General features: G+C 42.7%; 1 protein-coding gene across 4 annotated transcripts in view; it reads left to right on the top strand.

The window, feature by feature from the left end:
• The window catches only part of RASGRP1 (RAS guanyl releasing protein 1), a 78,707-nt gene that overhangs the window by 38,828 nt on the left and 23,785 nt on the right, over window positions 1-16,094 (top strand). For all 4 annotated transcript variants that reach the window (XM_082442959.1, XM_082442957.1, XM_082442958.1 and 1 more), the window contains exons 3-7: window positions 4-109; window positions 8,927-8,989; window positions 9,925-10,056; window positions 11,985-12,138; window positions 15,730-15,903. In XM_082442959.1, the coding sequence (XP_082299085.1) occupies window positions 4-109; window positions 8,927-8,989; window positions 9,925-10,056; window positions 11,985-12,138; window positions 15,730-15,903 (629 nt within the window). The remainder of the gene's footprint in view (window positions 1-3; window positions 110-8,926; window positions 8,990-9,924; window positions 10,057-11,984; window positions 12,139-15,729; window positions 15,904-16,094) is intronic.

Genomic DNA, 16,094 nt, shown 5'->3' with positions numbered 1-16,094 from the left:
CAGATGCAGACGGAAACCTGTGTCGAAGTAACCAACTGTTGCAAGTCATGCTGACCATGCACCGAATTCTCATTTCCTCTGCTGAACTGCTCCAGAAAGTTATCACTCTATATCCTTTAACACAGTGCCTGGCAGTCCCCAAATGGGATTCGTTCAGCAGTATCTTGAAATTTGAAGGATGCTTTCACTTTGGTTGGCTTGGCATAACCGTGAGTGGTTAATGGGTTCATACGTCCTTTCAGGGAATGGTGTGCGTGTCTGTGTGCATGTGTGTGTGTACATATGTATGTACGCATATGTATGTGTGTGTATCTTCTGTTGGGCGAGGCAATGTTATTGATGCTGATTGCTCTGGGAAGAGGCCAAAGAAATCAACACGCAAACACAGTCTTCTTTGTTAGTTCTTGCTAGTGAAAAACACTTTTCCTGTAGATTAATCAAAATTCATATTCATCCCATGCAGATTGACAAGGGTGCAAGCCTGACTCAAGTGATAAACTGCACTCTGGCTTTCCTGTGCAATTCTTCAGCCTTCCCCAGGTTCTGAAGAGAGCTTCCTGATGCCAGAGCATCTGGAGAGTCTGCTGGTGCCTTTTTGCTTCAGGCAGAGGCACTGGCTACGTGCCAAGCAAACCCTGCTGGATTCTAACCTTCTTTTGGGGTGTGAATGGAGTTGGGTGGAGAAAACGGCTGCCTTCTCCCTCTCCCTGATGACGGATGACACTGTGGGCTGTAGGTGGGCTGAGACTGTTTAGCACCTTGAAGCCCAGGTCCCTGGCACTGAGTCATGCTTTGTAGCTCTTCTCATCCTTTACCACTCTCCTCAGCCATCCCTTTTCATCTCATGGCACACAGAAAAAAACATAAAAGCCGTAAAGACTGAATCTCTTCCCTAAAGCGACTCGTAAACCTTTACCTCTCATCTCAGAGGACATGTTTTCAGTGGCATTCCAAGGGTGCAGCCTTGGGAGGGGTCCACGTGATGAGAGGTGCAGGTAATAATTGGATGTCTGGTCTGCAGAGAATTTTAAAACCATAATAAAACAGACTCAAGAGTTGGTCTACTTTTTATTAACTCCACGTACCAGCAGTTCTAAACAAGGCCAGTGATTAAATACTCCTTGCTGAAAAAATTTTGTTGCTCTAAGGACTGAGCTGTACCTGGGGTGCCCGTCTTGGTGCCCCGCCGGGTACCTGCCCCCACGGTGGAACCAGAGCCCTCTTCTTCCCCGTCCTCCCTCCCACTCTCACAGAATCTTTCTCTTTCGGTTATCTCCCCTCTCTCCTGTCCTTTTAAACCCTGCCTCTTCAGGGGCACCTGCCCCTCAGCCTAAAACACATTCAAGTCTCCCCAACCTAAAAATAAACTCTCAACCCTGCCTCCCCTTCATTCCATTGATAGGGTTAGAAATGTGATGCACAGACTTCTTAAAATAGTCCGCACTCACTATCTCCCATCGCTCAACTCCCACTCGGTCCTTAACCCGACTGCGGCCTCCACCCCTGTACTCAGACTTTCCTCTGATGTCACCAGTGACCTCCTAGCTGCCAAGCCTGGTGGCTTTTGTTTCCACCCTTGTTTACAGCGATCTCCATGTAGAAGCATCGGTGACACCCCCTGCCTCTCCAGACTCCCTCCGCGGCCCCGGGAACTGCACCTTCCCGGCTCTCCCTCCTCCTGGGCTGCCCTCCTCCACCTCTCCATCCAGCCTCTTCTTTGCGTACCTCCTCGAGATGGGGATAACATCCTGGTTTCTTCTCACTGCACTTCCCCTGGGTGATTTCCCACCAGGATTTCCACCACCATTCCTCTGAGGTCTTTCAAGTCCATATTTCTCTAACCCAAACCTTTTTTTTTTTTTTTTTAACATTCGGACCACTTTGTCCTGCAGACACTGCAATCTTAATATGCTTAAAACGTAACTCATTAACTCACCACCTCAACTACTACTACTATGAGTTCTGCTTTGACACCTGTATTTTCAGTTTCAGTTCATGGTATTGCTGCCCATCCGATGGTCTTAAAGCGGCAACATCAAAGCACTCACAATCCTCCCTGCCTTTCACCTCCTACAGAGTCCGTCACCCAATCTCAGGGTTCCTGCGTCAGAAGTGACTCTTTCTCTTCTCTCCGTTCCCATGCCTCTGCCTTCGTGTGGGCCCTCACGGTCTCTCTCCCCAGCCCCTGTCCCATCCTGGGCTTCTCATCTGCACAGCCGCCCTCTCCCTCGTTTATCCACCTCTGCAGTTACTTTCCTGAGAAGCGAATCAGGCAGGCCATGCTCCAGAGCCTCTGCAAATAGAGGGTAATGGCAGGGCCTCGGTTGCCAGGAAATGGTCCTCCACAGGCTGGCCCAGTGGGCCGCTCCTGCTCCGTCCTCAGCTCTCTCAGAAACCCTTTCCCCTCCTCGGTGAACGTCTCAACATTCCAGACTGGAGTGGCTCCTTTTACCTGTCAGTTAAAGAAGCTCGGATGGCTTCCTTTTGTTTCCAGTTTTTCCATTATCAAAAGAGAGAGAGGAAAAAAAGTTAACAACATGCTTTGAATAGTTCAGATGCCTGAGAAGTACAGCCAGAACTGTCCTGGTACTTCATGGCCACAGCACTGCCTATGGAGATGTGGAGCCTGAAGCTTCCAGCAAACAATGACGATTACCCCAGGTCAGCAGATGCCTGAGCCCCTGATTACTGGCCTGCGTGTGCTGCTGTTTGCTTCATCTCCTCACGTGAGAAAGCAGTGCCTGCCTCGCTCGAGGCTGCCTCCGCTGTGGCACAAGGGCTCTGCGACCTTGGGAGGCTCTGCCCTCCTGGATGGCATCTGCATGCCCACAGGCTCAGCCCTCACATGGAGACTCAGTGGGTTCACAGATCCTGCCCCACACATGGCGTCAGGCACTGTGCATTGGGGAACAGACGTGTGAAGAGAAGGTGAGGGAGCAAACAGAAGGAAGATAAACTCCACGATAAAAGGCACCGTGTTGATTCTTATGTCCACCCAGTTGTTTTAAAAGAAAAGTGGGTTTTTTTTTTTTGTGCCTTCCTCATTAATAAGGAAGAAGTTAAAAATTTCAACAACTAGATCAAATAATAAAAATATAGACTCTAAGACGTATTTATCTAGAATGTGCCTTATGCTTGAATCTCTTTGCACCGAAGGGATGCATTTTCTTACCCATGTGGCATAGAGAAATGTAAATTCATGTCATTCTCACTCCTCCCATTTATGTCCAAAGAAAGGCAGGCATTGGAACCATTCACTTCATGAAATTTGCCAGTTGCCTGGGCTTATGTTTTGGATTGATTACCTTTGTTGGTGTGTGTGTGTGTGCGTGTGTGTGTGGTTTTGCGTTTTGTGTTTCTGTTTGATTTTGGTGCTCTCAGGGACAGATTTTATAACAGTAAATCTATCAAAATTTAGGTTTTTTAAGTTAAAGTCATTTTATGAAACGTACAAATTTCACAGCCATAGTTTTTCTTTAGGGGTTCAAGTTTAGCTTGCAAATCTTACTGTTCTTCCTATAAGTCTAGAATGTCCCACCAAGCACTTTTAAGGAACCTTGAAAAATGTTTGGTTAATTGGAATAATGGTTTTAAACTACACTTATGAATTTTATTTCTTCTTCCAGTTTTATTGAGATATAACCGACATAAAATACTGTGTAAGTTTAAGGTTTGAAGCATGATTCATGATAAGTTTAGTGAACATCTATCATCTCATATAGATACAAAATTAAAGAAATTTAAATTTCTTTTCTTGTGATGAGAACTTAGAATTTTCCCTCTTAGCAACTTTCATGTATAACATCGAGCAGTGTTAATTATATTTTTATCATGTTGTACATTACATCCCTAGTACTTATTGATCATATAAGTTTGTATCTTTTGACTGCCTTCATGCAATCCCCCCTTTTCCCATCCCCTGCCTCTGGTAACCACAAATCTGATCTATTTTTCTATGTTTGTTGTTTCTTTGCCCGTTTTTGAAGTATAATTGACCTACAACACTATGTTAGTTTCTGTTACATAACAGTGATTTGATATGTCTATACATGTCAAACTGGTCACCAGAATAAGTCTAGTTACGGATATGTCACCCTACAAAGATTTTACATAGTTATTAACTGTATTCCCCATACGGTGCATTTCTTACCCATGTCTCATTTATTTTGCAAATGGAAGTTTGTACCTCTTAATCTTCCTCACTTATTTCTTTCTTCCCCCTACTTCCCTCCCCTCTGGCAAACACCTGTTTGTTCTCTGTACCTATAAGTCTGTTTTGTTATGTTTGTGCATTTTTTTTTTTAGATTCTACATATAAATAAAATCATACAGTATTTGTCTTTCTCTGTCTGACTTACTTCACTTAGCATGTACCCTCTGGGTCTATCCATGTTGTCTCAAATGGCAAGATTTCATTCTTTTTTATGGCTGAGTAATGTTCCATTTGTGTGTGTGTGTGTGTGTGTGTGTGTGTGTGTGTGTGTGTGTGTGTATGTGTACCACATCTTCTTTATCCTTTCGTCTCTTGATGGACACTTAGGTTGCTTCCATATCTTAGCTATTGTGAATAATGCTGCATTGAACACATGGCTGCATATATCTCTTCTAATTAGTGTTTTTGTTTTCTTCAGATAAATACGCAGGAGTGGAAATTCTGGACCATATGGTAGTTCTATTTTTAATTTTTTGAGGAACCTCCATACTGTTTTCCATAGTGGCTGTACCAATTTATGTTCCCAGCAACAGTGTGCAAGGGTTCTGTTTTCTCCACATCTTCACCAACACTTGTCATTTGTTGTCTTTTTGATAACAGCCATTCAAACAAGTGTGAGGTGATACCTCATTGTGGTTTTGATTTGCATTTTCCTGATGATTAGTAATGTTGAGCATCTTCTCATGTGGCTTTTGGCCATTTGTCTTCCTTGGGGAAAATGTATATGCAGATCCTCTGCCAGTTTTTTAATCAGGTTGGTTTTTTGATGTTGAGTTGTATGAGTTCTTTCTATGTTTTGGATATTAACCCCTTATTGGGTATATCATTTGCAGATATCTTCACCATTTAGTAGGTGGCCTTTTCATTTTGTTGATGGTTTCTTTTCCTTCACTGTGCGAAAGCTTTAGTTTGATATAGTCCCATTTGGTTTTTTAAATACATTTATTTATTTATTTATTTATTTTTGGCTGCGTTGGGTCTTCGTTGCTGCGCACAGGCTTTCTCTAGTTGCAGTGAGCGGGGCTTCTCTTCGTTGCGGTGTGCAGGCTTCTCATTACAGTGGCTTCTCTTGTTGTGGAGCATGGGCTCTAGGTGAGCAGACTTCAGTAGTTGTGGCATGCAGGCTCAGTAGTTGTGGCTCATGGGCTCTAGAGTGCAGGCTCAGTAGTTGTGGCGCACAGGCTTAGTTTCTCCACAGCATGTGGGATCTTCCTGGCCCAGGGCTCGAACCTGTGTCCCCTGCACTGGCAGGCAGATTCTTAACCACTGTGCCATCAGGGAAGCCCTAGTCCTATTTGTTTATTTTTGCTTTTGTTTCCCTTGCCTGAGGAGACATATCCAAAAACAGTGTTATGAAGACTGATGTCAAAGATCATATGCCTATGTTTTCTTCTATAAGTTTTATGGTTTCAGGTCTTACATTTACGTTCGTAATCAGTTTTGAATTCATTTTTGTGCATAGCGTGACAGCATAGTCCAGTTTGATTCTTTTGCATGTAACTGTCCAGTTTCCACAATACCATTTATTTAAGAGACTGTCTTTTCTCCATTGTATATTCTTGCCTCCTTTGTTTTAGATTAATTAACCATAAGTGTGTGGGTTAATTTCTGGGCTCTTTATTCTGTTCCATTGGTCTACTTGTTTGTTTTTGTGCCAGGACCATACAGTTTTGATGACTGTAGCTTTGTAGTAGAGTCTGAAGTCTGGGAGTGTGATACCTCCAGCTCTGTTCTTCTTTCTCAAGATTGTTTTGGCTATTTGGGGACTTTTCTTTCCATAGAATTTTAGAATTATTTGTTTTAGTTCTGTGAAAAATGCCATTGGTATTTTGATAGGATTGCATTGAATCTGTAGGTTGCCTTGGGTAATATGGTCATTTTAACAATATTCTTCTAATCCATGAATATGGTATATCTTTCCATCTGTTCTGTCATCTTCAATATTTTTCATCAGTGTCTTAAAGTTTTCTTAAGACACTTCAATTTTTTTCATCAGTGTCTTAAAGTTTTCTTAAGACACTGGGTCTTTTACTTACATAGTTGGATTTATTCCTGGATATTCTATCCTTTTCGATGTGATTTAAATGGGATTGTTTTCTTAATTTCTCTTTCTGATAGTTCCTTGTTAGTATATAGAAATGCAACAGATTTTTATATATCAATTTTGTACCCTGCAACTTTACTGAATTTTGATGAACTCTGGTAGTATTTTGGTGGTATCTTTAGGATTTTCTATGTATAGTATCATGTCATCTTCAAACAGTAACAGTTTTACTTCTTCCTTTCCAATTTGGATTCATTTCTTTTTCTTGTCTGATTGCTCTGGCTAGGAATAAAAGTGGTGAGAGTGGGCATCCTTGTCTTGTTCCTGATTGTAGAAGAAATTCTTTCAGCTTTTCACCATTGAGTATGATATTAGCTGTGGGCTTATAATATGTGGCCTTTACTATGTTGGGGTATGTTCCCTCTATACATCTTCATGGAAAGATTTTTTTAATCATAAATTGTTGTTGAATTTTCTCAAATCCTTTTCCTGTATCTATTGAGATGATCATATGATTTTTATTCTTTATTTATATATTTTATTCTTCAATTTGTCAATGAGGTATATCCCACTGACTGATTTGTGGATATTGAACTATCCTTGCATTCATTGGATAAATTCCACTTGATCATGGTGCATAATTCTTTTAATATATTGTTGTATTTGGTTTGCTAATATTTTGTTGAGAATTTTTGAATCTTATGTTCATCATATTTTTATCACTGATATTAGCCTGTAATTTTCTTTTTTTGTGATGTCTTTGCCTGGTTTTAGTATCAGGGTGATGCTGGCCTCATAGAATGAGTTAGGAAGTGTTCCTTCTTCTGCAGTTTTTTAGAATAGTTTGATAGGTGTTTACTCTTTTCTAAATGTTTGGTAGAATTCACCTGTGAAGCCATCTGGTTCTGGACTTTTGTTTGCTGAGAGTTTTTTTTTTTTTAAATTACTGATTCAATTTCATTATTGATAATTGGCCTGCTCATATTTTCTATTTCTTCCTGGCTCAGTCTTGGAAGACTGTACATGTGTAGGAATTTGTACCTTTCTTCTAGGTTGTCCATTTTATTGGCATGTAACTGTTTGTAGCAATCTCTTAACATTCTTTTGTATTTCTGTGGTATTGATTGTAACTTCTCTTTTATTTCTGATTTTATTGATTTGGGCCCTCTCCCGTTTTTTTTCTTGAAGAGTCTAACTATTTAGATCTGAAGTGCATCTCTTGTAGGCAGCATACATATGGATCTTGGTTTTGTATCCATTCAGCCACTCCATGTCTTTTGATTGAAACATTTAGTCCATTTACATTTAAAGTAATTATTGATAGGTATGTACTTGTAATTTTAAATCTTATATTTTAGATTTTTAAAATACTTCAGAGGCTTTTCTGAATTCTAAATAGTTTTTATAACTTCAGTAAATTAAAATTATAAACAGTAAAGCTAACATTACCGTAGATGTTCCAAAGCTATGCATAAACTTAATAAGATTTGAATTTAAAATCACAAGTGTAAATCCCTTAATTGTATATTCCAGATTGAAGTTTCAAGACTCTCATTCCAATATGCTCTTAAACATTACAGGTATATAAGATTTCAAAAGGCACAGATCCCTTCCTAATTAAAAAATCAGTAATATGATTTGGACTGTTTTTTACTTTGCTATATTTAAGTCTGAGTTTTCCAAGGGTTAAAATATGCATAGCCACTGAAAGAAGACTGCACAGCCCCAGTTAATTGAGACATCTGCTGGCTGCTCAGTGGATTCCTCTCAGGGGCCCTGCTGAAATTCACGGAGCCCTGGATTGTGGTTAATTTGACATGGTTTTTAGAGGAGAAAGAGGGCAGTGTCTTGGGGGGCACACAGCCCACACAGCCTGATTCCTCAGTATGTTGATGGAAGAGGGTAGGACCACCCAGGTTCATCACTGGATAGGATTTTGCATTTCTATGACCTTTACAGTAAACACTTATTCTTTCCATATATCTCTAGAGATGCGTGAACTTGGTGGAACTTTGCTATTCTTTCTTGTTCTTAGAATGGCATCATTCTCGTGGAATATTCCAAATGATATTGATCCTTAATGTGCTCTCCAGTTGTATTTGGATCATTCACATGGCTTTTTCTGACTTGCTATTACAACCTGTAAGATCAATCTACTGACATTTTCTAGGCATATATTATAATTTTTGTATTATTGCCTTGATTATCATTACAGTATATCTGAATATTTATTCCTTCCCTTTCTTCTAATTCAATGCACAGATTTTTATCAGTTGCTGAAAAGATAAGAACAAGCTCTTCTTTTTAGCTTGTCTCCAGCAGACTCCTAGTCTTGGGCATGGGCAGAGGTCACTTGCCCCTTCTTTACTTCATACAGGTCACCTGTGTGGGGGCATTGCTGTGCTGTTGACTTCCTACTTCTGCAGAGGAGATACTGTGGCCTTATTCCATAAGCGACTTCAGCATGGGCTAAAGTCACCATCTTTGCCCTTCATAAGCATACAGCTGCACACATTGAGTTGGTTTTATCCTATGGCCAGGGAGAGAAGAAACATTAAAAGAAACTATTTGCGGGGCTGGAGGAGGGTAGTTTTAGCAATACTCCCAAAGATGAAAAGTTGTTTGGTTTCTATAACAGAGGCTTCCATTTCCCTTAACCACAGCCATACCTATAAGGATGCCTTGGCAAAGAATTCACCAGGGCTTTGCCTGAAGATCTGCTATTTTGTAAGGTAACATTTCTGCATGCATTTGGGACTTCGTGGAGTGGGGTGAAATGAAAGAGCCAGAGACTCTAGCTCTTTCCTTGTCCTTCCTGCCTTTCCCTTCCTGACCATCTGTACAACACCTCTGGGCAGACCAGAAAGGGCAATTGTTAGTACTGGGAATTCCTCAAAGAGCATAGTCAGTTTTTTTCTGATGTGCCTGAGCTTAATATTTTATACCAATGTTTTTGTCAACCTTACAGCATTTTGGTATCAAGTGACATAAGGGAAAGGTTATTTTGTTTGTTTTTATTCCTAAGTATAAAACTAATGTAGCTCATATTAGAGCACTTTGAAAATATAGAGAAGAATATAACTATAGTAATAATCACTTATATCCTACTACCTATTTTGGTATATTTCCCTTGTCTCTTTCCAAGTAGGTTTTTTAACATAGTAGAGATCAAAATACATACAAAGTTTTGTATCCTATAGTTTTCACTTTAAATCATAGGAATCTTCTCTAGTCATTAAAAACTTTTTATAAACATTTTTAATGGCCATATAATATCCTGAGGTATAATAAAGTGTAATTTAAAGATGCATGGTCCAATCTTTGGACGTTTGGTTTGTCTGCCATTATCTTATTTATCATTCTCTCTGATACACATGGTTGTGCCTAAATCTTTGCAGTGGCTTCTTTCATTATGATTCACCTCATCATAGCATAGCATTTAATATGTGGGGCGCAGAGGATTGTCAGTGGGTGGTTTTCTTCTCTTTCCCCCCACCCCCACTCCAGCTCCTTATATTCTGTATAGAGAATATAGATTCTATATTCCCAGGAATATAGAACAAACCAGCCCCTGTCTTTTTCTGAATCCTTTTTGCGGGAAGAACCCACCACAATGTGAGTCCTTGGCTTCAGTTTTGGCTTGTGTTTTTTAAATCCCACCACGTAGGTATTGGATAACAGAATTCTGGATCATGTTTAAAATGGATGCCAGCTTGGCAAGCACTATGGAAGAGTTTCAGGAACTGGTGAAAGCTAACGGCCAGGAGCTGCACTGCCGCCTGATTGACACAACTCAAATGTGAGTGTCGCGGTTTTGACGCCTCTTTCGAAACCACCTCCCTCCTGTAATACAACCCAGGCCGCTCAGCAAGGCTCTGTGTCCCGCTGTGACGTCTGCTCTACCCACCCCAGGAAGCCCTCAGGCAGGTTCAAATGGCCTCATGAAAGAAAAGCTTGACATGTAGCAGGAAAGCAGAGAAGCCCCCTGGTGATACCGCTGTACGTGACTACTATCCAAGAGTAGGAAAAAAGAAGTCTCAGTGAACAAGAAATCAGCTAGCCAGATATTGACTAAAATTTATATAAGTCCCAAGAAACTGAAAGTGTGGTGACTAAATTGGTGCCTCTTCAGCAGCTAATGCCCGGAGGGCCCCTGCACTTATAAATGGGGAAGGGACTGCTGGAAAATGGATTGAGCAGAGGGTTTATAACATATTCAGTAGGCCAGAAAGTTCTGCAAGAGACACTTAGACCTATGCAGAGATGGAAAGGATCTCAGGAGTGTTGCATATTATTCCTTGGATTTCTTCTTTATGAGATGGTCCCACTCTGGAAAAATGAACGCCTGTCCTAATCTGGGGAGAGGAGCGTACACTCATCATATGCTAAGGTTTCCACAATGTGGCCCCTTTGTTTTAGAATAATACAGATCCCTAGGACATAGAATTCTAGGACTGAAACATATTTTCAAGATGATTTTATCCAACGTCCTGGGAAACTGAGGCTCAGCAAGGCTTGCTTGTCTGGGGTCACACAGCTAGCTGAGTTAACGGCAGAGCAGAATCTGGACTGGGAGAGCCCTCAGTGCCCTGTGCCGTGGCCGTATGGACATGATTTCCAAATCACATGTCAGAGTCCCAGTTAAATCTACATAGCAGGTTGGACTCTCTGTACTTCTTTGCTTAGAATTATAATAACTTGAGAGATAAAAGAAGGTTCTGCAGTAACAATGTCTTCATTTTTTAGATGCAGCACACAGGGCCCAGGGCAGTTCTCAAACCCTGATTTCCTTATCCCAATACATCCCTAGCTGACTTTCCTCTACCAGTATTTTCCACGGTATATTCTTTAGGAATTTAGTCAGTGGGATATTGCCTGACCAGATATACTTGAGAAATAGAGAGTTGAACTTCCTTTTTGCAATGCATCTCAGAGTCTGTAATATGCTCTTTGGCTAAGGGGGCTGCAGAATTTGTAGCATTTCCCAAACTCATTTGACCACAGAACCCTTTTGTCAAGAGACAAGGTTCTCAGGAATACAGGTTTGGGAAACACAGATCTGCAACCTGCTACCTTTCTCTTTGCTTCCTTAGTGTAGGAAATTGAGACTGAATAAGAAACACATGGATTGATTACAAGAAAATGTGTGTGGGGCTAACTCTAGGGTTAGCTAGGCTTCCTTGGTCATTTCAGTGGCTGGGGACACTTGAGGAAAATGCCACAAGTCTGCCCAGAGTGACCACCTGTTCCTACACATGACTCCCCAGCATGGCATCTCCTCTCTGTGGTTCTCTGTGCTCTTCTGGCATGAAAACTGCCCCACTCCCTTGAGATTTCCAACCACATAGAGTCCCCGTCACCCTCATGAGATGAGGGAACACACAGAAGGCATGGAGAGAGCAGACCTGCCAGGGCTACACAGAGGAGCCAGGACACTGTGAACAGTGCCCGAGACTCTGTCCTTCCCGCAGACTTAAGACAAATGCATTTTACCCAGTTCCCATGGCACGTTCAGAAGGCTCAAGGAAAACCATCAAAGCTTCCTAGTCGCCACCATAGGAAAAACTGATGTGGGGAAACTGTTAATGCATTGTTTTGACCAAGGAAAGTTAGGTAACGGTGCTTTGCATAGTCTTGTGGGAAGCGTTAATGGATTTATTTGCATTAAAAAGCAATTTTGATTTATTCTTTTTCCCTGTCTTCTCCCTTTCATTTTACCCACAAAAGCAATGCCCGTGACTGGTCCAGGAAACTGACTCAAAGGATAAAATCGAACACCAGCAAGAAACGGAAAGTCTCCCTGCTCTTCGACCATCTGGAACCAGAAGAGCTCTCCGAGCACCTTACCTACCTGGAGTTCAAGTCCTTCCGGAGGATATCTGTATGTACCCGAGGGGCCGGAGAAAAGCTTCCCTGGGATATCTCTGAAAATAAGCAGAGGAATTCAACAGGCCATCCACCTCCTAACCCTAGAGGCCCCCTCAGCACTGGTAGGCTTTCCCATCAGACTTTGTGTCGTTGGGAAAGTCAGGACACGCTGCCTTATTTGCTGCTTCAGCTCTGCTCCACGCTCCCATCCTCCAAGCCCAGCTCACCCAACCCACCACTGGCTCAAGTGGCAATACTGTGGGCACACATGATACCCTGCACGCGTGAGTGTACACACGGCATGCATGCGCATACACAAACACACACACATTTTACTCCTGATAATCATGAGGCTTCCAGAATGTTTTTTTAAAATTTTCCTCCAAAAAAATGAGGGTAAGTCCTGTAAGAGGACTTGAATTCATTCTAGAATAGGCTTTGGATGGCTGTGGGAAATCTCAAAATAAATCAGATGCTACTGGTCCAGCCCAGAATTTACCTAAACCCTTGAGGTGGTGCTGACATGGCCCAGCAGTCCACCCCTGATTCTAGAGAAACTCTGCTGACCCAAACCTTGCTCACTGAAACTCCATATGTGATACCAAAGAACACCGGCTCCATACAAGAGAACTTGCCAACAGAGCCTCACTGGCTGATGCGATTTCCTGAGAAATGACTCCACTCAGCCCCCAGCGCTATGGAAAGATAGAGTTTTCAGCTTTGCTCTAAAAGTAGAGACTACTAGTTGCTGGATGCATTTCTTAGATGCACCTGTTCCCTGATGAGGTGATGGAGGCCCAGGGGTGGCTTGGACCAGGTCACACAGTTTATTAGAGTCAGAGCTGAGACCAGGATCACAAGCCTCTGTCGGTCACTCAGCACCAATTTATTGAGGCTGCTTGTGTTTGGAAGGAGAGCTGCAAACCAGGTTACAGGGGTTATTATAGCTTTTCTCCCATAATGTTGACAGCCTCCCTGTTTTCACACAGCTATTTTGCCAATCAGCCAGGAACCTCCCCGCCCCCTCCAGCCCAATTTGGAAATACGTCTCCAAGCATTCATCTGCACGGGGACCTCCAGTCTCCTCACTGGCTCCCCTCAGACAGAACCACAGGCCCCAACTGGAACGCTCCCCCTGGGGGGTTTCCATTTGGCAGTGCCTCTCCTGTCACAGGGGAAGGACACTGAAAAGAGCCATTTATCACACTGGAAATCTGAGCTGTTCTGGGGCCCAATTGGTAGGACTGCTCTGTCAGGCCTGTGGGACGTCTGCTCCCTGCCAGGGCTCAGATCAGTGGAGGTGGAAGGGAAGAGTCAGTGCAGAACAAGGCCCCTGCATCAGTGCCCCCCCCAGTGTCGGTGCAGGGTTCTAGCTGTAAATGAAGGCGTCAGCTTGAACCTTATTTCTTTTGAAGGTCACGGTCGCCCCATAGAAGAAGACTTTTGGGGGGATCTTTTTGTTTTCCCTACACAGTTCTAAACACTTTTCCCCACGTAGGGTGGGAGGGAAATTTATCTCTGCTATGAATTGAGTGGCATTTGATATTTTCTGCTTATTATTATAATACTTTGGAGGGGGGAAGAATTATACTGAGATAATTCTTTTAAAAAACAAGTGGATTCAATATGTTACATTTAGAACGGGAGGGGTATATAATAAATGTATCCACTGGAGTGAATCAGGGGAACTTTTTCTTAGAACCAGTAAGATTTGTGCTGTATATGTCTCTCTTAAGGAGTAGGTTTGGTCTACTCATATTTTTCCACCTATCAGCAAACACAGCACAGAAAAGTGGGGCTCAGTTAATTTGCATTCGTTTTATTTAGGTTATGAGATCTCCTCATCAGTGTATTACTAGTCAGGCAGGGCTAAGGTATGTACACTGATAACAACCCCCTCAACCCTTCCCACCCCATCTCAGTGGCCTAACAAAGCAAAAGTTCATTTTTCACTCCCGCTGCACGTCTGACCAGGGGCCTCTGCTGACCACAGGCGCTCAGAGCCTGCGTGTGGGAGGCTTCATCCTGACATGGATCTTCACGATCTCTGCAGCCTGGAAAGGCAACATAGCCAATCATTCACTGGCTCGTCTATCTCAAAAGTCGTCACGTCTATCAGCAACTCCTAAATATCTAAAGATCTTTAGTGTGTGAAATGATAGTGTGCTCAACTTCCTAAAAGAATTTCCCTGAAAAGCATTCGTTCCAATACAATCCCAGCGAGAGGATTTTTCTTTATTTCTGGAATGTGCCTATTACTAATATAAACATCATTATTAAAACAGTTTCCTTGTTTCTGCAAAAAAAAAAAAAGTCATCACGTCACTTCCACTGACATTCTCCTGGCTAAACTGTGTCATGTGGTCACACCTGATCTCAAAGGGCAGAGGTGAGAAATGGAGAGCTGGAAATGGCTGGGGAACAGCACCGAAAACTCCCATGGGAGCGTTGGAGCAGAGCAAACTCTCCTCCCTCTGTTATACTATTTGAGCAAAAGGATTGTTTGTGACAGGGACACAGTAGCTACAGTCATGACTTATACAGTGATCTTCTGGGACATTTCCAGCTTCACATCTGCTGTTTGTTTCATTGTCAGCCATAGTGAATGCCATTGCCCAGGTGAATGGGAAGCTGTGGTCCCCAAATAATAGCTAACCAGTGTCATGTACCCCACTCGCTTCACCCCTGCTCGAGTTGGTGAATAGAGGGAAATCCAAATAGGTCTGTTTGATCATGAGGTTAATAATATCCTGTTAGCACCACCTCACACTTACGTAGCACTTTGAAAAGTTACAGTGCTTTCACAGATGATCACGTTTGATCTTAATAACAATTCCGTGTCCTAAATAGGACATGTTATCCCATTTTTAAGTTAAGAAGACAGCTAGGAGAGAGAGAAAAAGAGAGTGTGACACAGTAGATTTTGTGAGATTATCTTTTTTTTTTCCCTTACCTTCAGCACCAGAGCTGGAACTAGTACTGAGATTTTTCTTTTTTTTTAATAAATTTATTTATTTATTTATTTATTTTGGGCTGTGTTGGGTCTTCGTTTCTGTGCGCAGGCTTTCTCTAGTTGCGGCGAGCGGGGGCTACTCTTCATCGCAGTGCGCGGGCTTCTCATTGTCGTGGCTTCCCTTGTTGTGGAGCACAGGCTCTAGACTCACAGGCTCAGTAGTTCTGGCTCACGGGCTTAGTTGCTCCGTGGCATGTGGGATCTTCCCCAACCAGGGCTCGAACCTTTGTCCTCTGCATTGGCAGGCAGACTCTTAACCACTGCGCCACCAGGGAAGCCGCTGAGATTTTTCTTGTACACTGTATTCTTTAGAATTTAGAAGGGACACTACCCCTATCTACTCAACACAATATTTGGGTTAACTTGTATGTGTACACATCCATTTAGGCCTAATGACTTGATGTAGAGGGACCATGCTGTGGGTAGAATAAGAAAGATGTCCTTCCTACCATCCTTGTCTGCAGGAGAGGAAGGCCAAGAGCTCCTCTGTCCCTTAGCAGAGTCTAGCCATCAACTCAGCAGAGGTTAATATGCCCCTCGGGTCTCCCAGAATACCAGAGCGGCAGTCCTGATGAGTTTCTTTTTCCCCAGTTCTCCGATTATCAGAATTACCTTGTGAATAGCTGCGTGAAGGAGAACCCTACCATGGAGCGGTCCATTGCCCTGTGTAACGGCATCTCCCAGTGGGTACAACTGATGGTTCTCAGCCGCCCCACCCCCCAGCTCCGAGCTGAAGTCTTCATCAAGTTCATCCAGGTGGCTCAGGTGAGTGACTGGATTAAGACTTTAGGCCTGGGCTAAGAGGTAAATTATCCCCTCTTCCCCCAGCCTAGTCTATCCATTAGAGCTGCTTTCTCCTCATGAACCTCCTGGTGGGGTTTTTGCACATTTACCTGTCCCCAGATCTAGATACGGTGACTCTTCTACATCCCACACAAGGGCAGTATGGAGAGGGC

The sequence above is a fragment of the Balaenoptera physalus genome (genome assembly GCF_965194825.1).
Source record: "Balaenoptera physalus genome assembly, chromosome: 2".
NCBI lineage: Eukaryota > Metazoa > Chordata > Mammalia > Artiodactyla > Balaenopteridae > Balaenoptera > Balaenoptera physalus.
Note: the sequence above shows the minus strand (reverse complement) of the source record. Positions and strands in the feature narration are given on the sequence as shown.